Genomic DNA, 26,121 nt, shown 5'->3' with positions numbered 1-26,121 from the left:
TTTTTGTGTGAGATCAAATTCTGTTCCTAAAGCAGACAATAGATACATTCCTCCATATCCTCATCTTACATTCTGTGATCAGATTGTTGTGATACTCGTTATCCTTTTACCTTTTGGAGTATCAGGTTTCAAAGACTCCCCTATTAAATGTTAAGAGGCATATATCTGCAGTTTACCTCCATTATTTTTTCACTCGCCTCTAAGGTGGAGGCTTCATATCGAGAAGGGAATTCCCCAAACGGGACTTGGAGGAAAACAAGGTAGCTGAGAGCTCCAAGGAGCAGGGGAACCTGTTTTCTGGCAAGCACAGATAGATGTAATACTCTAATGGGGAAGGAGAGCATCCTGTAGAAGAAAAGAAACACACACACACACACATGCACGTCCACATGAAATGTTGTCAGTGGAGTGTTGATGAGCTGAGGTGAGTGTATGCATCTGTAGCATGTATGTTTGTGTACTCCACGACTTTATGGTGCTGTGAGGCTAATGGGGGTAAAACAAAATGTTATTCATCAAAGATTATGTTTCAGGGCAAAGCAACATAACTCTGATAATAGGCTACTTAAGTGCTAGCGTTAACCGCTCGGCCATTGCTCCTTGCCCTGTGGCTCTTATTTGCTTTGATTGCCTTTGCTGCCCTGTGTTTTAAACACAGACACAGCAGAGTTCTCCCAGTGATCATGCAACACTTCACTTGTGATAGTTAGTAAGTCATTAGTCCTCATATGTTTCGCTAAGAGTCAAAGGTCACCGGGTTCTCGTCTGTCAACGCCCCCATCTCTGATTGGAGCCAAGTTGTAAGGCAGATTAATAGTGGAAAAAGTAGCTGTGGACAGCGTCGACTTGATAACGGTCCAGTAGGGCGCAATAAAGAGGAGTTAGCGGGGATGCACGTTCAGCTCCTCACTCTTTGACGCACCGCTGCTGTAGTAAAAGGTCCTCCAGCTTTGATCGGCTCGTATAAATGCCTTTGAGAGCACCTATTGGAAGAGCGGAGCCACCTAATTCCCGCAAATGCAGGAAGTAACGAGTTTGTCTTCCACTTGAATTTAATTGGGCAAGTTTTACTGACAGCAGTTCCCTCAATAACTATTTATGACCCACCAGTTTTATGTGTTGTTTTTGGACCTGGCAGAAAACACATGTTGTGAAGTTTTGAAAGGCTATGTGTATGGGCAGCACGTGACTCAGAGGTTTATTGATCGAGGCCCTTAAAGTGTAATGTGAGAGAACACGGTGTTGTTTTGCCCTGTAATAACTGCTGGCGACTTAGCAGTGCCTTCACAAAACAGGTGCTAGCTTAATGTAAACCTATCAAGTGAACTCCCTACTTATAGTATTTAAGATTTTCTTTTCTTTCATTTATGAAACATGACATTTCCCCAACTTTTGAACCTTATTAACAAACATAGCAACACTTTTGTCTAATTTGGGCAGAATTAAATGACTGGCCACGCTCTCAGCTAGCAAGTAATCACAACTGACTTTAACTCCACCTAAACAGAAGTTCGGCCAGTGACAGGGATGTTAGACGCCCAAATAATCGCAGTAGGCATCATATACTGCACAGTAACATAGTTACTATTTAAACAACAGGCCTGACTGACATGAATCTCATCTACAGCGACCTGTTACCGAAGAACACAACACTAAAATAGTCTAAGTATACAGAATTAAGAAAAATGTACAAAAAGAAAACCCTTGGTGTAACTAAGTGTATGTGTTGTTTTTATTTCTCGGGTCATATTTTTCCCAACACATTATCCACTCTGTGAGGCATCTCTGTGATCAGAGTAAAATAATGGAGCAAGCGTTTGCATGACTGAATGTGCAGTTTCTGTGTGTGTGTGTCCCTGGAGCAGGTTGATTTTAAGGGTCGGTGAAAGAGTGTAAAAGCACACGCAGAGACATACACTCACAGCACAGAGCAGATCCAGTCTAATTAAAAAGCACAGCGGAGATTTCAGGGGTTCTGTGAAAGAGAGAATTAATCTGTGTGTGTGTGTGTGTGTGTGTGTGTGTGTGTGTGTGTGTGTGTGTGTGTCTGTGTCTGTGCATGCGTGTGTGTGTGCATGCGTGTGTGTGTGCATGTGTGTCTGTGTGCTCTTGCATTAGGTCGCTGGCTTCAGCATGATCGGCCGTCAAATGAAACAATGTATTCTGCGGGACCTCGGGGTTTCCTTTTGAGTATTCGGACGCGGCACTGCAACGAACTGTGGCTGTTTTATGTGAAAAAAAGTTGATAATTAGTCCCACAGTGACTGAAGGATGAGATGGAGAGAGGGAGAGAGAGAGAGGGGAGGGGGAATGAAGGGGGGCACTGAAGGAAGAGGAGCGAGTGCTTAGCACATTTAATACTCCAACCTGCCACTGTCTGGGAATCACTGATCAATTGTTTATTTGCTGCTTGTTTTAATTCATCACATTCGTGCCTTTGAATGACTAAATTACTCTGAGGTTACTTTCTGCCTTAGTGGCTTCATGTACAATCACCTAAGCAGCAAAGATCCCTGGTTCAAGCCCCAGGAAGAGATTCCCTTTGGTGTTGTGTCAGGAAGGGTCTGCCAAATCAAATATGCAGTGCTACCTGCTGTGGAGGCCTCATGTGACTAAGGGAGCAGCCGAAACTAGCTCTAGTAGCTTTTCACTTTTCTAATGTGTTTAGCAGCAGAATTCAAACAAACAACTCTTCAACCTTTTTCTGCTTTTTTTCCACTGTTTTTTCCAATAGAGAATCGATATTATACTATTGTCATTTGTACTTTTTCCTTTTTTCCCCTTTTTTAGAAGCCCCAATTCATTATTTTTTCAAAAGAGGCTCTGCTAATAATTAGCAATTAAAATGCTGTCTTATTGCCTCACTTTTGCCTAATTAGCTTGACAGAGACATTGGATCCTAATTCTCCATAGTTTGTCCCCCCAACATCGACACACGGACACATCTAACTAACGTAGTCGCACACAAAACAGAGACAAATCTTTCAGAGAAAGCATGGTAATACTTGGCATGCCTCTGCTGTGACTCAGAAGATGCTCTGACATACCAGCATGTGGTGTTGTTACAGTGTTTGCACTGCAGAAAACTCTTATTCTTATATTATATGGCCCAAAAAGATCTTATTCTTGATTATACTAAACAGAATTTTCTATTTAAATTTGATTGTGTTCTTAGGTGGTATTTGGTGTTTGGAGAGGATGGCTAGCAGTAAAGCTACACTCATTCTGTAACAGAAGTTATTAGACACATAGTGTGTTCAGGAAAAAGTTAGTTTTCAATGATTTTTTAATACTATAATGACATATGACTTAAAATTCAAATATGTCTATTCTATAAAAAAAATTCCTGTAGGTTCAGTTTTGTTTCCTTTATGCTGACAAACTTTAATTTAATAAAATATAAATGTATTTGTCTATTGATTTCTCAAAAAAAGACTCTTATTTGAAGAAATGTAGCTATGCCCATCTGTTGTCCATGGATACGTACAGCAATGCCACAGATGTTGAGTCCTTTAAAAAATGCTCAATGTAATTCTTTTTTTGTAGTGCATGTTCAAAACATAACTTAACAGTCAACTTGATATAAACAACAAAAATCCAAAACAGTAGTACTTTCAGTGATTTCTGCATTTTTTTTCCAAACTTTCTGAGCGACTCGGAAACTTTTAAACGTTTAAATTGTTTCATTTGTAGATATTTTTTTTAAAGAAGAAGAAGAAGACTTTTTTCCTTGTTGACCTGCGTAGGACGTCTATGTGGAAACGCTTAAAGCGCACTCGACAGTCTACTGGGCTGGCTTATGTAAGGCTACATAAAGGCCTCTCTGAGGTGTTGGTGGTGTGAAAGACGGTGCTGGAGTCTGAGTGGGATCAGACAGCTGAGTGGCAGCAGGAAAAAGCACATGTCATGTTTGTTTGGAGGCTCCTTTGTCACAAGCCACACCCCTCCCCCCTTTTCCTGCCCTCCTCTTGGCCTTATTTAGCCCCCCGCCGTGTCATTCAGAGGTCAGGGTGAGCATCAACACAGTACATGCTGGCACACACACAAGCAACACAAGAACAGGCAGACACACACATACACATACAGATTGCAATAGCATGGTAGAGTGCATCATAGATGGAAGTGCCTTGAAGGACCTGCTTCTCATTCTCTAGACCTCATTAGCTGCTGATTTATCTCCCCCTCCTTCCTCCTAATGCTCTAGGTGGGTGGATGGGGCACATGTGTGCGTGAGTAAGTTTGTATGTGTGTGGGAAGAGGGTACTGTGTGAGAAAGAAAGAAATATTATGTGTATTTCCATGGATTAGTGCGGGTGTGTGTGCATGTGTGCGTGTTTGAGAGATTAAGTCGGAAGGGTGGTATATTTTAGTGTGTGCATGTGTGCTGGTCCGGAGGTGTCAACTATACACAGACTCTGTCATTCTACATTAGCCCACTGTGAGCACACTCGACCTGGGGTCAAACAGATTAATAAAAGATCACACACGCACACACAGAGCTGCTACCTGATTAAATATTCTGCAGCCCTGTGCTTCATAATCATGACAAGTACACACAGCGCTCTGGTTCACCATTATCCATTTAGCAAATTTTTTTGTCTTGTCTTGCAATAATCTGCTTAAACCCCCAGTGAGCTTATTATTGTCAAGGAAAAGTGCTTATAGCTGCGCAGAAAGGTAGGGTTTTAGAGAGATGCAAAATGTATTTTGCACGAGGAATTAATGGTGAAAAAAGGGGTTTTCCTTTGAGATGGATTCCTGCACATGATGTCTACTCTTTTATTTAAAGTTAGCGTTATTATTCATCAGATTGATGCTTTTGCAAACTTTTATCTGCACATTTAAAAAAATAAAATAAGTGGGACAAATTGTTTTGATCTTAAACAAAAGTGTGGTGAAAGCGTTAGGTTAAGGAGCAGCTCTGGTGCTAATACAACTACAACTCTCCCCTGCATAATTCATGGGCTCTTGGGGAATTCGTGTCTCAGGAGAAGAACCTTCTTTCCTTCTTTTTTTGTTGCCTTTACCTGACTCCCTCTACACTGTAGTCCCAGAAGATGATTAAGAGGAAAAAAGAAGAGGAGGGAGGGATACGTCAACATGGAGTGCCAGATTTTGAGCAACTTGAAAATATGCAATAACAAAAGAACTAATCTGTGTGTCTGTAATATGAACCCTGTGGATTTTTTTTAAAGTGAAACAGCGTTTTTGAGTGTGGGTAACCTTGGTTTCAAGTTCCCTCACCTGTTCTCACGCTGACCCACATTTCCTGTGGAGCCTGACTTTAACTAACCTTTCTCTTCCTCTTCCCGTAGATGTGAAGAACCTGGAGAATTTTCACCTGGTCGAGAGCGTCCAGGAGCAGGTCAACGCAGCGCTGCTGGACTATGTCATGTGTAACTACCCACAGCAAACGGACAAGTTTGGCCAGCTGCTCCTCCGGCTACCCGAGATACGAGCCATCAGCCTGCAAGCCGAAGAATACCTTTACTACAAACACCTGAACGGCGACGTGCCCTGCAACAACCTGCTCATTGAAATGCTGCACGCCAAAAGAGCTTAGGAGGCGACTTTCCTACCCGCAGTGCAGCTGTGCAGTTTTGCAGCAGTCCAGAAACTCCAAATAATGCTTTCACCAAAACCAAACCTCCAGCTCACACTTGACTATGTGGTGACCTAGAGGATGGGGAGCAGAGTTTATATCGAGCTTTTTTTTTTGTGGTTCAAGTTACAACTTGAAGTGGACGAACACGTGCACAGAGACTCATAACGTGCACAGAGACTCATAACGTGCACAGACATTTGGATCCCTTTATTGTAGAAAGAAAAAAACCCACAATAAAAACTCAAAAAAAAGAGTCGCTTTTCCTCAACCACAGACAGAAAAAGACGATGCTGAAAGGAAGAAAGAAAAAAAAGACAAACACTTGAAGCAGAATCTGCATTTGACTGTACAAGATGATTTCTGATCATCTGCACAAGCAAGACTATCAGACTGTCAGACTGCAACTTTAAGAATTCAAGAGCCCACAAATGTTTTAGTGCTGGTAATGCCATTGAGAGGCTTTCTGTGCTGACAAAAAGGGGAAGCTGAATAACACTGCCCATCTTTAAAAGAGCTTTGTGACTACAGCGGTGGCTTGTTTTGGTCAATGATTCTCTTGTGCGCTCTATCAATAAAACTGGCTTTTAGTTGCTGTTTGGTACTGTAAGGGCAAAATGACAAGCTGTCAACCAGGCAAGAGACTCTCAGCTACCATCACGTCTGTTTTTTGTTGTTTTGGTTTTTTTTAACTCACAAAAAAAACGAGTGGCAGCTCGACCTAACTGAAAGGGGAGAACTGAAAGTTGAAAAATAAAATTCTAATTTGTTAGCGAACAAAATGCTAAATGGGTGAATAAGAAGAAGACGTCTTTTTTTCTCTTGTAATTGAAGTCATTTGCTCCTCATGGTCGCCATGCAGTTCTCCTTTCTTATTCCATCTCTCCATGTTATGTTAGACTATGTAACTCAGAAAGACCAGTGTTAAATAAATTCAATTAACTAATGTCAGTTTAAATTGTATTTATAGCCCTGTTTCCCACAAAAAAACAAACAAACAAGCAAACAAAAAAAAAACCCTGTCCTTTTTAATATTTCACTAAAACTGGAACAAAACAAAATGTGGTTCTGGAGACGGAGAAGGAACGATCCTGCCTTTGTCCGAAAAGACCAAAGCCTACTGCAGAACAGATGAAGGAAATGACAAATACCTTAATAATCAGTATTATAAGAGAAAAAAAAACATTGTGATGTCACAGTTATGTGAGTCTTGCCTTATTTCATTACCATGCTAGCTAACCGTGCAGATGTGAATGAAAATATGTACAAATATATAAATATATATATATATAAATATATATATATATAAAAAGTATTAATGTTGTAAAAATTAAAAAAAAAGAATAATTCAGCAGTTGTTTACATTCATGTGGTCAAATGGGAGAGAACTGTGATGAAGCATAAATTGCAAAGCAATGATTTCCTAAAAAAGAAAAAAGAAAAGAAAAAAGAAAAAAAGAAATTAATGAGAAAAAAAAGATCCTTCTGGTTTGCTTTCTTTGGTGTGTGTATAGTGTTTTATTTTTTTATTTGTTTTGAGCAGTACTTAAATTATGTCGTGAGACACTAAAATCAAGGAGGAATCACACTTAAAATATTAATTTCTGTGTCTGCTGGCATTCAAACATTTGTTTTATTTGGGGGGGTTTTTTAAGCATTGATGTCTGTGTAAGACTTCCTTTTCGCTTCCGACCTTTTTATTTGTAAAAGCCTTTTGCTTTTTTCTGTTTGTTTTTTATTTACAGTGCTTTGACATTTTTGATGTATAGTATGTCACTGGTTACGCTTAATAATGAAGATAATTTATTGCGTCGCTATATTTCCATCTTTGTGTTACATGACGTAAGGTGTCCACGCCGAAATAAATTTGTTTACTGTAGCATGTTCTTGTTTCGTTTCCATAAGTAGTTCGACGATGCAGGTCTGGAGCAAAAATAACAGGCTTTCCAATGAAAAAAAAGGAAAAGAAAAGGAAAAGAAAAATAACACAAAAGAAAGAAAGAAAAATCACAAGTTTTCAGTCTTTTAAATGTTCATGCAAGTCTGTACATTGAAACAAGTATTGTGTTTAAGTGAGTAGGTGTGAAAGACGTCTGTGCCACGTTAGTTTTACTTATTCACATCCTGCATCATTGTTCTGTCCAGTTTGCTCTTATACCAAAGACTGCATCTTTCCCCTGTGAGCTGTGACTTCTATTATTGTGTCCCGAGTTAAGAAAAGCAGCTTTAAAAAAAAAAAAAAAAAAGCACAGCAGCCTAAATTATTCTCTTGCCAAGTTTCTCCATATGTATAGTAGTTGTTTATCACAATGTCCCTCCCACATCAACCTGTGGTGTGTTTTTTTTTTATCTTTAAAACATTTTGTTAATAAGTCATCGAATGAGCTAAAGTCTTTCAGCGGCATGTTTAATGTACAGAAAAGTCATTAAGTTATTTCTGAATCCGATCATTATTTTTGTGTTCTGGTCAGACAATCTTACCTCTCATTCACGTTCTCAAAGTCAGTGTTTAGGTTCTGCAGCTGCCTTGGACTTCACGTACAGTTAGGTCCATAATTTGTTGGACAAAGGTGCAATTTTTGTAATTTCTGTACACAACAGTATAGATTTTAAATCAAACAATCGAGGACTGATTAAAGTGCAGACTTTCATCTTTAATTCAAGGAGTTTAACAAAAGTTTTGCATTAACTGATTATGACTTATGGCCATTTTTATACAAAGAACCCCATTTTCAGAGGCTCAAAATTATTTGAACAAGCTAACGGTTCAAATGCAAGGATTGTTTTTAATATGTGGATGAAAATCTTTTGCAGTCAACGACTGCCTAAGTCTTGAACCAATGGACTTCCTTCCACCTATGAGATGCTCTGAAGGCCTTTACTCCAGCGACCTTCAGTTTTGTGGCATTATTCTGAATCCAAGCAAAGACTATAGCCCAAATTCATCCTGCTACTTCTGCTACACCCTGCTCAGCAGTCACATCATCAATACACGCTATGGACCCAGTTTCACTGCCACCCATACATACCCATGCCATAACACCAGATAACACGAGCTGTTTCTCGCCTTCTCCATACTTATCTCTTTCCATCATTTTGGTACAAGCAAAACTTGGTTTCATCTCTTTAAATATTTTTTACAGTGTGCAGGTCTTTAAGATGTTTTCTGAAAGAGTCTCATCCGGCCTTCTCATTCCAGGTGCAAACAACTGACTGTAATCAGTTGTTTGCACCTTGTTGTAAACCCTCCGCTTTTCCATTCGTTCTGGGGTCTGAATACAAGTCATAAATACAAGTATTCATGACTGTTTTAGATGCAAAGTTATTTTTATTATTTACTGTGGAAAAAAATTCTGTCATCAACCAAATTAGTTGTCTTCTTCGGTCTTTCAGGCCTTTTGCTGTCGCTGAGTGGGTCAGTGCATTCACTCTTTTTAAGAATGAACCAGACTGTCGATTTGAACATTGCTAAAGTTGTTGCTATCTCTCACTGCACTGAAACAAATTCTAATGAAAAGCTATAAAACACAAATTCAACACATTTAAACTTTAGATATTATGTCTGGTTCATTTGCCATAAAATAACAAAGGAACAGGCGTCACCTGTCTGTGTAGCTGTGTGTCAGTCATTAAAGCTTGAGCCTCTGTAAATAGGAGACTATTTATAAAAAATAGTTGTAATTCTTAAACAGTAAATGCAAATCTTTTGTTAAAGACCTTGAATTAAAGCTGAAAGCATGCACTTCAATCACATCTTTATCCTGCGATTTAAAATCCACAATAAACCTACGGACCTAATTGTAACATACAGTGAAATCCACAACTCATGTAGGCAACACAAGCCACTAATGTGGCAATGCATAAGTCCTGCTTTTTACTGCATGTTTGTTGTATCATCACTGCAGTCCTGCTCCAACACCTCAGACAATTATGTTTGGAGATATTCAAATAAATGGTTTGAGGAAGTGTTTCTGGTAGCTTGACAGTGAGAAGTTATAATAAATGGTGTAAATTCCACCTGTTTGCTTCACAACACATTTTTGTAGAACACATAGTGATTGTGAAACAGACTTGTACACAGGATTCAAACAACAACTACTTTTGTGCATTATATGCTCATGTGCACTGTCAACAGATGGAGACAAAAAAATCTAAATGCTATTTCCTTTCTGCTTTGACTTTTTTCACCCTTTTGCTGACATTCTGAACGCTCCCATCACTTCCGGGTCCTGGGGAGTTTCTCTCAATGGGGCTAACTGAGTTTTTTCTCATATCTCAATAAATAATTCTTATGCTTATAACACCAGGTTCTCACTCCCTCTGCACACTAATGCTGCCCACTTCCACTTCATTTGTTATTTTAGGGAAATTATGTGTATGATTGCAACGTGAGTATCTGTAGCAATGAGAAATAATTACATTGTTTTCCTGGAGAAAAAAGACAAACATATTTAAAATCATTATGTACACATCATTAATTGTTCAGTTTAGATCATAACCATACATACATACATGAGGCGATATGTTATTATCCAAGGCGTCGTAAAGGAACTACAAATGAGGGTAACAATCAAGGACAATTTGGGGGGCAGATAAATGTCAAATAAGAAGTACAGAAACACCAAAAACATTATGGCAGATCAGTCTATGTGAACAAGATCATAGCTTTTCTGAGGTGTAGGGCTGCGGGGGAAACAGGAAGCTGAAAACTCAAGGTCCATGGGAACATGAAGACTGCAGCCAGGTGGCAAGGCATTCACTTCTGAAGCAGGCAGCTCCTAAATGAAGGAGAGGGATGGGTAAGTGGGAAATTTCAAGTAAGTTTAGGGAAGCAGTACTTTTCTATACTGTAACAATGCAACACAAATGGTAACTCTCGTTTCATGCTGGGAGGCAGATGAAGTACAGTATCTAGTGCTTTGTCACTGAAGTCAGTCGAAACTGACGGAAGAGCCCAAAACGTGCTGTTCAAAATACAACAACAACAAAACATTTTGAATATCACGCATCCTGTGAGTCCTGTGAGTTACTTTGTCACGTTTCCTAGTATGACACTAATATCTTTTACTCTTGAACCTCCTGCATGTCTATAGTATTCATCTATCCATGTTTAAGCCCCACTATTAAATTACTGTTGTTACAACATTTGCAACAATTTTTAACAATATTATGAATGGATGCAATCGCCAATCATTTCTAACTACTGTGTACAGTACAACATTTTAAAATGAAACCCTTTAGTGAGTGACTGAATGAACGTTAATTAAGGTCTACAGCTGAGGTCTCAAAGTCAAATACAGAGTTTTATATCAGAAGCGATTAAATTGTAAAAAGCTGTCCTGCTCACTCGTGCTCAACAGCCTTCAGCAGCACAATATTCACATTAAAGCATGGTTTTACTGTTACAATGTGAATCTAGACATGAGGTTGATAAATGATCTAAAGAGCTGTACTTTGGCAGCAAGTGTAATTTTGTGCAAATACTCATCAAGTCCTTTTTATTTTTGCCTTTAACTCTCCACACGACATGATCTGCCATGAGTTTGATCCACCTTACAGTTCTCTCTGCCTTCTAGCCAACCTTTCTCTCTCCCCATCCCTCTCTTAGGTTCATTAATCTCTTCTCATGTTTTCTTAAAGATACATACATAATTTCTAAACTGAAGAAGAAGTTGTTGAACAGTCACTAGTGCTTTTCTACATTTTTAGAAAATAAAAAATTCAGCAACAAAGCCAAGAGGTTTCTTAAGAGCCTTTTGTAAATACCAAACTTTTAACAGGCTATTAGTTTTCATTTCTTCCTACGATGCAACTGATATGAGGGATCATTTAATTGCTGAGGCGGTAAAGATAATACCGTCTGTGTTCACACGCAGCATTAAGGATGCTGGTCACAGATGAGCAAGCGGCCAGCTCGATTCCCCTCACACAGCATTGCAATCCTCACTTGGAGCTTGGCTTTCAGTGCTTGGCCTCCTGTCTGTAAATGTGTTAAACCTGCTTTCACTCGCCCTGAATTTGTATAAATAATGTATATACATTTATCCACAGACTCTAACAAGTGCAGCCTCAGGTGAAAATACTCAGAAATGCATGCTATGTGCATCCCCGAAGGTGGACATCAGCTCCAAACCAACCAACTCAAAAGATAACCACACAGAGAGCAAGAAAAAAAAAATACAAATGAATAACTTGCCAAAAGCAACATAAACACACATACAGTTTTTTTTTTATATATTTTAAATCTCTCTCACACACAGTGCTGTCAGTTTCTAAACAAGTTTTCCTTTCCGTCACACAAACAGCCCCAAGTTGTGTCTGCTAGTGTTATGTGAAGCTTTTAAACTCTGGAACCACATCACTCGAATTTACCGAGATGCGCTTGTATGTTTCCCTGCATTGTCAAGCACAGTCAAAGAGAAAGAGATTGAGGGCACGAGGAGAGAAAAAAAAAAGAAAGAAAGAAAGAAAGAGAGAAAGAAAGCTATTGGATGGGTTCCAAGATTGCAAGAAAACGTGCAACTGAATGCTGGAATAAGCAAATTTGATATTCAGTCCAGTTTCAGGCAGGCCCGGAGGCTCGACAGGCCGGAGACAAGCACAACCACTAAATAAAATTAATCAGTGAGTTTACGAGAGAGCTGAACTTTTACTGTATGTTTGGTCTTAATTATTTGTCTTTATTAAAAACAAATAATGACAGCTGTGAGTTTGAATTAAATATCTACAGCCACATGTACCGACTCAGTCATTGTATATCATTAGACCAAAAGTAGGCAGCAGTTTACCCTCTTATCAGAAACTTTGCATTTTACTACTGGAGCAACTGAAAACAAAAGCCCCCTTCCAGACCCTCGGCTTCTTCCCCCAATGTCGATTAACGAGTGATCAAATTTACTCCCTGTAAAGTAGTTCTGGCAGTAACAATACATCAAAGGGAAATAAAAAACAACTTACTTTGACCACTGAAAAAGACTTTTTGGCACATTTGTACCATCTTAAATTCTGAGTACAACATTGTGTGACGTTAACCTTTTTAACCTTTCCCTTTTATCCAACCAGGGTCGCCTGATCATCGGTGCAAAAGATGAGAACAAAGACATTTTAAGTTTAAAATGAACCAAAGAGCAAAAGAAAAACCCTCCCCAAAAAAGGTCATGAAAACTGATATTAGCTTTTATATAATCACCTCATATAAGAAGAAAGGGAGTTCTTACATGTTAAAGGCTGTTAAAAAAGTTAAGGGGAAAGGTTTTATTGATCACTTATATTTATTCATATGCTTCAACACTAAAACATAAAAAACAAAGAGGATAAAAAAGGAAACAACTCTTTAGAGAGGCAATTAGCCTACGTTGCAATCACTTACGCCAAACAGCGACTGGAGGAGCCATTGTTTGGCGGCCTGATGGACAAACTTTAAAAATGTAAAGATCAAATTAATAGGCAAGCACTGTTAAAGGGAACACTCACAATTATTATGCAAAAGCCTCACTGTGGCATGCAAAACAAATACACTAAGGTTTGGAGATGGAATGGTTCGAAGGCCGCTGCCGTTTCATTTCAAAGCATGCATTATACATCATTGTGCATAAAGAGGAAGCCTACAGCATTATGATGTTTTTTCCACGATGATTATCCTTTATTAGTCATTAAAAAGAGATCAGGAGAGAGAGAGGAAAAAAATACAACTTTTAAGCACCTGAACCTCGCTGCCAGCATTCCATTAATTGCCTGCACAATGGGGAGAGCCTTTGGAGATTTTTCAATTTCAAAAAATGAGGAGCATGCATTCAGTCGTGCTCATGTTATACCGGCACTTAAATCCTACAGAGCTCACATAAAAAAGGACTCAAGGTTACATCCGATTGAAAGCCTCCAACTACAGCCACTTTAGAAATCCATTTAGCAAGCGGGGGGTTAGAACATCTAATTCAAACAGAGTCGCCCTGTTAAAACGGTTGCACCAATGTCTTTTAAAAACACATACACACTTTCAGGCACACACTTTTCTCCTGTGTTTGCTTGGCTCCATTGTAAGCAAGATGAACCTGGCACACAGAGAGATGGCAAGACACAAAGAATTAATCATGCCAGACCTCAGCCAAGTGGCGAAGGTGAATGCTGGTGAATAACTACATGTGGAATCTTGACCTTTGCGTGAACATTATCAAAAAGAGTCCTCTATGGGAGCTACAAAACGAGGTATGTGGCATCTGTAATGACATGACAACCTGAATATCACAACACTGTTCCTCTTCTGCAGAGTTCTGGGTAAAGCGACTGTTTTCCTATGAAAAATCCAGACAAATATGTATGTTTTTGCTATGACCTCCTAGCATTTCTTAGTGAGACAGACAAAAGATGATTAAAATAATAATAATAATAATAATAATAATAATAATAATAATAATAATTTTTTTTAAAAAAACAGAAAAAGGAGCAAGAAGAAAATTGTACTTGCTGTACATAGATGTTTTTTTTAACCTGTCTGATAATTCTGCACAGAGGATTCTTGGGCCATTTCGGGTCATTGTAATTTACATTTTTACTTTGAACACCCCTCGGATAGTTGTGGTCCCTACAATATGCCTGGAAACATGCTGACATGTCACAGTTGAGTCAGTGTGACGTGTGCAGTAGCTTTTGCTCTGACTGTAAAACTATAAATCTGTGTGTGGCTTACACGTTGCAGTTTGGCTATCCATCTTCAAGCAACAATCCCCATCTGTCCCTCAATCTAGTCTGTCTCTGCACTCCCAGTTCTGGTGCAGCTGTTTTCTGACTGGTGGTTACGCCGTTTCATTATATTTCAACATTTCTTCTACCCGCTGCTGTTTTCTGATGGTCTTCTGGTAATTGTGACTGCGTCATGATTGTGGTTGCCACCTGACATATCATGCTGGATGCTGCATCTAACAACAGAGCTTTCAAAATGGTAGTCAATTTTCCAAACAAAGATAATAATTTTTTGTGGCATAATACGCCAATTTCTAAGGTAGTAAACAAAAGTAAGGCTGCTTACAATTACCAATGACTGGACTGTGCCAGAGAAAAAAATCATGGTTGAAAAATTGTCTGCATGAATGCTGAAAAAAAGCATGCGTCTGGTAAATTAAAAAATGCTCATCATAGCCTGAGATCCAGCTCTAATGGCCAGGAACGTTCCTCCACATGGAAGTATGCTCAGTTTATAACAGAGGATTATAAATCTAGCACAAAGGTAAGGAAATATGTTTTTGGTTTTTGTTCTAACAATGGTTCTTGGCAATAGATTTTATACTGTTTATTTTCCTGTGGGTTGAGCAGCAGAGTTGAGTATGTGGGTTGTGCCCATAAAAAGTTGCCAAATTTTCTCTGCCAATGCCAAATAGCTTATTCTGCTACTGACTCTTGTTTCGTTTATTGGGTTGAATGACTGAAGTCTGAAGAAATAAGACATATTGGCAATGTAACAATTTATTCATTCAGCAAACAGGAGCTTGTGAAAATAGCATGTGGAAGAACCATACACAGCCACAACAGCCCAGCACCTCGTCCTCACATGCTGATCACCAGCTCTCTGTGCTTTGAGAGGCTTCAGTGGTGACAAGCCTTGTTTTATCAGTGAGGGAGATGCCAATTGATTGATTGAGTGGCCACTCTATTCATAGGTTTGTTCTGGGGCCCTCGTTTATTAGCACAACAGTGTAGGATATGACAAAGGACAGAGGGGGAAAAAAATAAATACATATATATATATATATATATATATATATACACACACAAACACAAAAGGCTAATCAGGAGGTGACATCGAAACAAAAGGGTAATGAGACACAGGTGAGGATAATCAAGACAATGAAACAAGACAATGGAAGTAGAACTAGCACAATACCCATGAGACAACTGACTGCAAAAATAAAACAGGAAGTGATAAACAATAACTATATAGGGAAACATAGACACATGAATGAACTCAACACAGGAGGATGAGGCAAAGGAAACATGGAGGGGACAAATAAGCTCTAAGCACACACATTGTTAAGTCCCTCTGCAGGCCCTAATCTTTTTGCAGTGGCAGTGCAAGACTTTTCAGCTGTTGCTAATTGACCACACCTAGTCAGGTGTGGATAAAGGCATACCTGAGGCAGGCTTTCATGGAGGCACACTAGTCTTTGTCTTAGTGGTACCAGCTATTTTAGCTAATTTGTTATAGAATTTAAAATAAAACCCTCTTCTCGTGTTAGTTTCCATATTTATGTTTCAGCTTTTGAGCCGGGTTGTAACACACAAAGTAACTGAAACAAGCAAGAGCTAAAGGAACAGAATAAAAAACAGAACGGCAGAATATAAAACCTACACTAAACAAGACAAAGTATCAAGAAACCATAAGAAACCAGGTAGTGCCTAATAAAAATGCTGGAACAGACCATCTACTCTTTAAAACAGCAAAATGTATAAGAATGAAAGGTTCAAAATTCTTTGCTCATTTATTAATCTTCAAGTTGGGCAGGGTGGTGGTCACACATCCAAAGATGTGAGGGACATTTTAGTCTCTCACGCCCAGCAATAGCCTTGAACTGGGGACCATTGTCATATTTGCACAGACACTTTTTACAATGTAAACATGCACTATGCTTGAGATATAGTTTATTATAATCCCAGAGGATTTATTTCTGTGGACAGCAAAACAATGGACAAAAAAGCATTCTTCTTCCATCAAAACAGCTTGAGAGTTCGGAGGCTTGGTGTAACACAAATGAAGAATGTGCATCATAACTCAAAAAGTACTGTTTATTTTAGCATACAGCACCAAAAATACAAGATTCTGCTTAAATTTATCATGTGTTTGTCTCTATCTCTACTAACATGTGTTTTCACAGACAGATTTAGCCCTTCTCTAGACATACAACTACAGGTCTGTTGGTGAAATCAATATCAAAACCCTTTAGAAGCCCGAATCAAGCAGAAAGAAACTTTTCTTTCATCTTTCACTCCCTTCGTGCCTCTTTTCTTTCTTCACTGTCTCAGAGCACAACTGACAATTGCTGGCAGGCCTTCAGATGCAAACAGCTGCTCTCACATTGTCACTGTGATGGGAAACTGATTATTTAGTCTGCTGTCCCTCTCTTGAGACAGCAGCAGTTTCTCTAAGCTACTAAGACTCTTAAGAGGTTCAGTCCTTTGCCAGAGGCAGCAGTAACACTGTAATGAAGCTCCTATGAAGCAACACCACAGCCTTAAACATAACTAAGTAAAATTAGGAGTATAATCCCCATGGAAGATCTTTGGGGAACATCCCCTCAGCATCTGTTCGGCACTAGCTCTGTTTTATAAAGACCAGAAGTCAAGTTAATAGAGGAAAGGCTGCCTATCATCACCTAGAGTTCTAAGGCTGTCAAACGTTGAGCTCAATCTATTACAATAAATCACTAATTTATCATTTCAGAAGTATTACATCGTTAATGACATAAGTATGTAGTTTTACAGATTCTGTGCTTTGTGGTTGATAGTGAGGATAGTGAAAAATTTTGAGTGTAAAGTTTTTGCGTGGGCTGAAGCACTGTTGGATGTCATTACTATGCTTGGCACTGGACATCAAGGCAGCTGCTACCCTCATCACCAGACCACAGCCTACCCCAAACGCCAGACCATGACCTAGCCCTACATAGCTGTGAATGCTGTGTTTCGCCTCCTTACATTTCCAATCAAGTTACTGTATCAATTTGACAAAATTCCCAAAATAGCCTTCTAACTGTACTACACCACAAATAACACAGCATTCTATAGTGGTGAGTTGGTGTGTCCTTTTTTTTTGGCAGTGTGCACAACACAGCTTTTCAAGGAAGAATACATGAGCAAAGCTAACAGACTGCCCAGCTATTTATTGAGTGTTTAACCACGGATAACAAGAAATAAAGGTGAGCAAATAGCTTATACCCTAGAAGTTGAACATTTACATGAAAGCATAATGAAATACATTTAAGACAACTTCTTGTATATTTGGGTGTTTGTTTTTTTTCATTGCATCTTAAATTTTGACTCTAATCATGGGTGTCCGTGGTTAATTTTAGTCACCATATGGCAGTCTGCACCACTGTCGAGTAATATGCACCTCCTTATATCACAAAGTCACTTTAAATCTTTAAAATCATTTTAAGCTATATAAGCCTTCCAAACTCAGGATAATAGTGTCAGGACTGTGCATTTGTCATTCATGAACACCACATTACTACAAGCTATAAAATAAATGGACGAGACAAACCAAATTGGCTGGGTTAGACAATCACAGCAAAGGTGCCCTTGGGCAAAGCATTTAAAACCATTTATGTATTGAAGTCAAAATGACAGGGTGTGTATATGTATGAACTTTAACAAAACATGATGGTATGGAAACTATGCCACAAATCCTGAGAAAGACACTTTTTTCTGTAACAAACGATGGGTGAAAAAAATGAAGACAAAATAATTAAAATGTCTTCTTGAGGTGTTGGACCATTCCATGCTGTCAGAACAGTTCCAGTGCATCTTGACATTTATTCTTAAAATCTCTGAAAGTAGGCTTGATTTATGGAACACCATTTGTCCAAAAGATATTATCCCACTGTGTATTATGTTGGCGATTGTGGAAAGCACTGTTTATTCTTTTGTCTTCTGTCCCATCACTCCCAACCAGTTATGACAGATCGCTGACTTTCCCTAAGCCTGATTCTGCCAGAAGTTTCTTCCTGTTTAAAAAGAGTTTTTCCTTCCCACTGTCGCTAAATGCTAGCTCATTGGGGATTGACTGATTATTGGGGTTTTCTCTCTATTACCATAGGGTTATACAATAGAAGGTGCCTTGAGGCAACTTGCTGTATTTTGGCACTACAGAAAGAAGAAAAAAGGTGATTTACATGACTTTGGACATGACTTGTTTGTTGGTGTCAGACAGGCTGGTATGCGTTTTTTGGAAACTACTGGAATTTTCCCACACAACCATTTCTACAGAGAGTGGTCTGAAAAAGAGAAAACATCCAGTGAGCAACAGTTCTCTGGCTAAAAATGCTTTGATGAAAAGGAGGTCAGCAGTAATTCAAATAACCACTCATTACAACCAGCTTATGCAGAAGAGCATCATCATGCCAAACCTCAAAGCAGATGGGGTACAGCAGCAGAAGACCACACATGAGAGTCACTCCTATTAGCTAACAACAGGAAACTGTTTCTCCAAAATCAGACAACAAAATATTTTTTTTTTAATTACATGGTCTGATAAGTCAATGTCTGCTGTTATATGTGGATGTTAGGATCAGCATTTGGTATAAACGAAATGAAAGCATGGATTCCTCTTGCCTTATATCAATGGCTGACGCTGGTGGTGATGGTTTGGGGGATATTTGCTTAGGTTTTTAGTACCAACTGAGCATCATTTAAATGCCACAGCCTGAGTATTGTTGCTGACCATGTCCACCTCCATCCCTTTAGAACCATAGTATGCATATTTTCTGATGGCTGCTTCAAGCAGGGTAACGTGCCATGCCACAAAGCGCAAACTGGTTTCTTGAGTATGCCAATGAGTTCACTATACTCAAATGACCTTCCCAGGCACTAGATCTCAATACAGCACAGCAACTTTGAGATGTGGTGGGATCTGTAGGAATGTGTGATGCTATCATGTCAATATCAACCAAGACCTCTGACAAATGTTTCCAGCACCTTGTTGAATCTATGCCACAATTCAGAATTAAGGCAGTTCAGAAGGCAAAACCTGGCACTACCAAAGTGTAACTAATGAAGTAGTCATTGAGTGTAATCAATAAAAAATAATAAAACAAATCTTTGACAGAAGTTTATTTTGGTTGAAGCTGTTTGTTGTTCAACTGAGGTGTAACTGCAAAGACCATGGAGTGCGATTTACATCATTTTCATACTTGTCCGATCATTCAGATGCCCTCATTCACCTTACTGGCTTCCTCAGTTGACCACTATAGACCACTCTGTTGGGCACAGGTTTGGTTTTTTCCCTCTAATTTGAATCTTTCTACATTTTCAGTATTACAAAAGATTATTCCTAAAAAATGTATCTATATGTGTGTGTAAGTGGGCTTTCTGTCTTGTTTTATGGGAGTTCATCTTAGCTGACATTTTACAAGTGGGAGTGTCTCAGAGCCTTACAGTGCATATCAAGCTGAGAGCCTAATATGAGGTGAGTATGTACGTTGAGGTAAGGCTGTGTGAAGCCCGAGGCTGTGAACACCAAACAGGGCAGCGGTAAGATCAATACTGGCTCTGCCACAGATGTACGAGAAAGGGGTGGTAGACGGCAGAGAGATGCTTCCCGATAGAACTGCGTTGGTCAGTAATGCACATATGCTTTTATTCGGATATATGACTGTCATGTCTGACATCTACTTCTTGTAATGTTCAATAATCTTGAGGGGTAAAGTTAAATACAATGTTATCAAAGTGATTAGGTTTAAAGGAGACATGACTAATAACTTATTCTGTGTGCCACCACCCAATATGCCACTTTGTTACAAACAATATCACCTATTTCCCTTTGATTCTGAAAATACTGTTTAAAAACTAAAACTTGAAAACCTAATTATAGATGTCGAAGATAACTGCAGCCAGCTGCAAAGTGCTTTTTAATGCCAACCGGTTATATTTCAAAAATTTTTTCCAACTTTTGGGTGCAGGACAGACACGCCTAGAGTAGGCAAATAAGAAACAGACATTCCCAACTGATAAAAATGTCAGTTGGAATTTGTAAAAACTTATAAATAATGGATGCTTCAAGTAGGCAGGGGAGCATCTTCAATGAGCCCAGAGTGCAGAGCATGCTTTCTCATCTCCACACCGAGGAGCCATCTTAATGACGGCGCCCGGAGACCTACCGGTCTCCATCAATCCCCCCACCCACCTACCCAATTTCCCTCAACCCACCCATCGCACCCCCCCATAAAGCCCATCTATGCTCCCGACCACAAGATACCGTGCAGAGGGGAACATGAGCTCTTAAATTAAACATTGACAGCAGCGGCCGCTGCCTGTTTTAGGCAAATCAGCAGAAAATGAAACAAACAGGGCACCTCAGGAAGATCCATGTGTGTGCAATTGAGACAATTTGGGGGTGTGGAGGAAGTCTCTTAAGTCTTGTGGAGAGAATAAAACGTAAATAATGTCACAACAGTGTGTTTGCTTAGTGAATATCTGCTTATTTGTGTTTTGTGGATTAAAGTAGACAGCTTCGATTTGGTATACAGGAAGAAGGAGAGAAAAGACAGAACTGGAAAATGTAAGTGGACTGTACTTATGAAGCCCTTTTTATACCTTAAAGGACAAAGCAATTTACAATTTACACATCAAGATGCAGACATGTATGTCATGCACATGCACTGAAGTCGGAGTTCAGTGTCTTGCTCAAGGAGGAGCCAACCCTAGACAGGTATTTTGCTCAAGATAATGGCAATGAGCTTCATAACATCCTGCATCATCAGGTCTGGGGTTGAACCATGACGGTGGATGAGGTAGGAACCACTATACCCCTCTCCTGACCTGCATTCAGACATAAACAGGAAATTGCTTTCAGGAAGGAAGTCATATTTTTTACAGCTGTGCTCTGAGATGAGCACAACACTATATGACAGCTGCATTTCTAATATCTGTAGAAGACTTGCACTAGATATCGGAAATGAGCCACAGAGTATCAAAGACACAAAAGCGACTACCAAGACAGAGTGAGACTAGTGTTTTTGTTCTGGATGAAAACTCCGGTCATTGTCTTTTCCTGCAACCATTTTCCTGTCCTTTCCTGCATTAGCCGCAGAAGAACTTTGGTCTCTTTGTTTTTGTTTTTGGATTTAGATCAAGGCACTGGATCCAGACAGGGCTTATGATCTGTCAGCATACATGGATTTATATACCACTTACATCCTTTGATTCCCATCGCATCTGCAACTTAAAGCAATAAGACTGGTAGGCTGGACATACACTGTAGGGCATCAGCTCCTACTACTGAAGCAAATTTACAATTCTAAATGAGCTCTCTAGTCTCTTTTCTTTGTTATTGATATTAATTAGCTGAGTTTATCAACGCTACTGCATAGAGATGAATAACCGAATAACTTGCAATTTTATATGCACACACACATCTTTGTGCGTGTGTGTGTGCTGATAGGTGGAAGCTGAGGATGGTGGGGCAAGCAGTTCAGAGTCCTAAAGGAAGTGATTTAATGTCCAAAAAGACATGCACTTGTTTTTGCTTTGTCTCTTTCCTGTTTTGTTCTGATAGGGACTTCCTTTCCCCAGTGGGGGTGGATACTGTGTCATCCGTGCATCCATCCCATCGACCACTCACGGAAATGTCCGTGCTGCCATCCAATCCCAGGAAAGGAAAAAAATCCAATTTATCATAGTAACAAAATAGTTGTGTGGCACTTGTAAAAAGGAAAAAGATGAGAGACCATGAGGGAGAAGACATTTATGTTTGTAACACTGTATGCACCAGTGTGTAAATCTATTAGCAATATTCTGAATCTACACAACATTTGGGCTTGGGGAGTTAGAGTGCTTAACCCCAGCGATGGTAACATGAGGATGATCTCTTCCTGTCTGCCACAGTATCTCTATGACCAACTCCCTTCCTTCCCGCCTAAACTGAGCTACAGCCACATGTGCCCAAACACGTGCAAGTGTTATCACAATTATGACACCCCTCCTAAAAAACAATCTACCTCCCTAGCCGTTGCTCAAACCTGAAACATATGTTAATCTTGCTTCCCTAATGTTTAAATGGCAAAAAGGTACAAGCTTTACAATTGCAATACTTTTTTCACATTAGTTATTTTTTCCTATAATTCAGAATATTTCATATTCCCTTTAATTGTTTTATTAAAAGTTCTCAAAAAAAAAACAATGCCACAGAGAGAACTTACTTCAAAGCGGGTAAGGAGGATAGCCACATGGTCTTGATAGTGAGAGGATCCAGTCCTGTGACCTTAAATTAATAGCACTCTCTAAACAATCAGGAGAACAAGTCGCCCCAAATACGAGTGAATCACAGATCAAAATATATAAAATACATCTCAAAGGTGTTGGAGTTTGCTTTGATGACATTTCTTATTGACTTTTATGTTTTTTTGATTGAGCAGCAACTGAAGACTTTTTGGGATGACCATGGGCTGTAGGGCTATTACATCAGAGATGAATAAGTTGGATTTAATATGGATTTCTTAAGCCTTTTCTAGGGTGTTTATATGTCTATTTCTCTGTGGCATTTCTAACAGTGACTAAAGCCACTAATGTGAAACTGCTTAATATCACACACACACACACACACACACACAGTCCCACCCATCATCCTCCTGGTTACTCATTCACCGTATCTACCAGCACACTTTTATGGTTTCAGTCACTCCCACACACCCATAGAGGGACATGTGCGCACACATTCACCTACAGATGGAGGAAATGGAGCTACGTGTCTGCTAAGGATATGAGGTGTAGTGATGGCACATTAACGATAGGACCCATGACAGCAGTACGCATCGGTCTTACTAAACAAAGCATGTGGCCAGATTTAATTCAATAAGGATTGTTTAAGTGAAACAATGGCTCCTGGCCCCACTGAGGGTAAGGAAAGGGTGAGAAAGGTGAGTTTGACAGTGGTGGCTGACCAGTGTTTTTTGTGTTTCAAGCTACGGATGATCCCGTGGGTTTGATGGGGTCGTGGATCAGACATATCGCTGTGGCACAGCGACATCCGCTTCTTTTTTCAGGTAACTAACAAACAAGCTGACAATGACTGGGCTGAAAAAGGAAATATAGTCAGGCATGCCCACCCATGGAACTGAAAACAATATTTAGAAGTAATATGAGTGATTATACAGGGATTAAATAGGGAAATGTAAAACATATGCACGCAAGTCTTTGCCTACAAATGAAGGACTATACTATAAAAGTATTTATGGGCCTTAAAAAGTAGTTCCATAATTTATATCATTCATTTGTCAGACTTTGTATAAACTACAACATTATAAGGTCTGATTAGCCCTGACTATCTGCTCAGAGTGTGGTAGAGTGTGAAAATAAATAAATAAATAAATAAATACATACTTTTTTTAATCTCGCTGTAAGCACCAAGTATTATGTGGGACAATATGGTCACAGTACTTTTCCACACACCCACAGTCCATTCATGAAAACTTGATACAACATTATTTTGAATGAATTGTTTGTTATTTTTTAAGTTTTTGAAACACCTATACCTACCTCGTTGGTACCAGGAATAAGATTTTATGTTGGAATCGGTTTTAGCGACCACTAATGATTTGCAAATTAGATAAAATTATTACACACACCGTTAAATATATGCCTCAAAAATGCATATAAATCGAATAAAGGGCAAAACTGCAGGATGTATATATGTTTTTCCACTACAGGTTTTACATTCCTCACAGTCCATTTGGTCTGTGCTAATGGAGTCTGTTCATGCAGAGCAGCAGGTCTTAATGAAAAACCTTTGGCCGGTGATCAGTGCTATTGATCAGCCTGAGCCCCAGCTTTAAGCAGGGCTAATTGATCAATCACTACATGTTGATTCAGATTAATGGAACATGACTGGCACCCCGCCCCCCTCCACCCCCAACACATGAAGAGCGTAACTGCATGTGTGTTTCGCTGTGAGGTAAAGCTATTCAGCATACATATGGTTATATGTATTCCAAAACACAATAAATATGATTGCTTCACTGAGGCAAGAAAGAGGAGATAATAAAATCATGACTGCTTAAGAATGTGTCCTGAGCTAAAAAAGATTCAAAGAAAATTTGAATCAAAAATGTTCCTAATAGCGTAATCTCTGGTGGTTCTACAACAAAACAAACACATTTTTAGAGTAGATCCACGACCTGACAGTTAAATAAGAGTGAAAAGGAAGGTTTGTTTGTTTGTTACACTCATTCAAAAAATAATGGTTATAATCTCTTCTGTACATAAACTATAGACATTTCTTTCTTTTCACATTGTTAGTTTCATCACATCAGCATTTTATTCATTTGAACATTTGTGAGACATTTTGTTATGATTAGCACATGAATTCCCAAGTTATAGCCAAAAACATGTTTTGGGGGCTAACAGTTACTTCTCCAACAAATTCTAACCAATTCATTCTTCAGTCTAAGTATGAGCTAAAATGAAACCACCTACAGGTGCACCTTTGTGAGAAAAGGACAGATATAAAGTCACAGTAACCTTGAACTTTGACAAACGGTTTGTCACGGTCATCAAGAGATACAAGAATCTGACAAAAAAAACAATTAAATAAATGAATAAATCTCACAGGTATAAACATACGTAAAACAGTAAAACATAAATAGCCAGGTAAGCAGTATTTATTAATAATACACATATATAAAACATGTTTTGGTAACCCTGATACAGTATAACAGAAATTCTTCTTATAAGCGACAGGAGTGTGTTTATGTCTGTCCGGAGAAATTGCTCCTGTTTGGTTTGATGGAGTGTCATTTCATTCATTTCTGTGGACATTTAGCAGGGTTTGCATCACAAGAACATCATAACACAGCTTAAATGCTAGAGGCGTACAGATCGAGCGACCAGGAACATCGTATCCATCAATTTTCAGCGTTCTCAGCCCTGGCCAGTGACCCGCAGGTCACAGCCAAATAGTTGCACACACAGTCACAGCAACATACTGACATGTTGTTGGTGTGGAAGGTCTTTGTGGTGAGTGAAGATACAAAGTTCGTCAAAGTAAACTGCAAACCCCATCGTACACTTTAACCCCCATTAACCAGCTAAACATGGATATTTTAAAGAAGCTAGTAAAGGCATGAGCCTCAGTAAGAGCAGTCAAAGGTTGAAAGCTGTTACAAGGAAAATTATGGAAGTGAGTGAAAAGAGAAAAGGGTGGATTTCCTGCCATGTGGTGAATTTATAAACAATTATGTAAGTAATTGTAATTTGTTCTATTACATAAATCTGTAAAATATGTAAGATCGACAACCTTTTTTCAGTTAATTATTACTTATTTCAAGGAGCAGAGCACTCTATTTTCAATTGTTTAAGGAAGATCCTGTAAATTAAAAATTGTAAAGTTTAATATATGTTATTATTAATATTATGAAAATAATATTTTGCATTGAAAGAAATTCAATTTTTGCTTATGTAGGCTGTGAATTACAGTTCTTAGAAAGAAAAGTGTCATAAATGCGTATTAGCAGGTCATGCAGCCAATGAAAGAAAAATGCAATCACTATTAAATGCTACTGTTAAGAAATTTACATAAAGGCAATGTGAAAAAGAATTAAGGATTAGATATCCACTGCAAAATCTCCATTACTACACACAACACTTTTTTTTGTATTGTTAATGCTAAAGCTCAACTACGATGCCAGCAGGGCCCTGCCAGGAAGAACTAAAACAGGCCAAACAGGAAACCCTAACAACATCCCCAACACACACACACACACACACACACACACACACACACGCACACGCACACGCACACGCACACACACACACAGTACAAA

The 26,121-nt window shown here is 39.0% G+C and overlaps 2 protein-coding genes across 2 annotated transcripts in view; one reads left to right on the top strand and one right to left on the bottom strand.

Moving 5' to 3' along the window:
- The window catches only part of nr5a2 (nuclear receptor subfamily 5, group A, member 2), a 66,379-nt gene extending 60,784 nt beyond the window's left edge, over positions 1 to 5,595 (top strand). The window contains exon 7 of the mRNA XM_063495220.1: positions 5,316 to 5,595. Coding sequence (XP_063351290.1) covers positions 5,316 to 5,563 — 248 coding nt within the window. The 3' untranslated portion in view covers positions 5,564 to 5,595. The remainder of the gene's footprint in view (positions 1 to 5,315) is intronic.
- A 4,647-nt stretch (positions 5,596 to 10,242) lies between these two features.
- The window catches only part of LOC134642764 (adhesion G-protein coupled receptor D2), a 93,809-nt gene continuing 77,930 nt past the window's right edge, over positions 10,243 to 26,121 (bottom strand). The window contains 1 exon segment of the mRNA XM_063494715.1: positions 10,243 to 10,380. Coding sequence (XP_063350785.1) covers positions 10,243 to 10,380 — 138 coding nt within the window.

This window comes from Pelmatolapia mariae, linkage group LG15 (genome assembly GCF_036321145.2).
Source record: "Pelmatolapia mariae isolate MD_Pm_ZW linkage group LG15, Pm_UMD_F_2, whole genome shotgun sequence".
In the NCBI taxonomy this organism is placed as follows: domain Eukaryota; kingdom Metazoa; phylum Chordata; class Actinopteri; order Cichliformes; family Cichlidae; genus Pelmatolapia; species Pelmatolapia mariae.
This window is presented reverse-complemented; position numbering and strand designations above follow the sequence as displayed.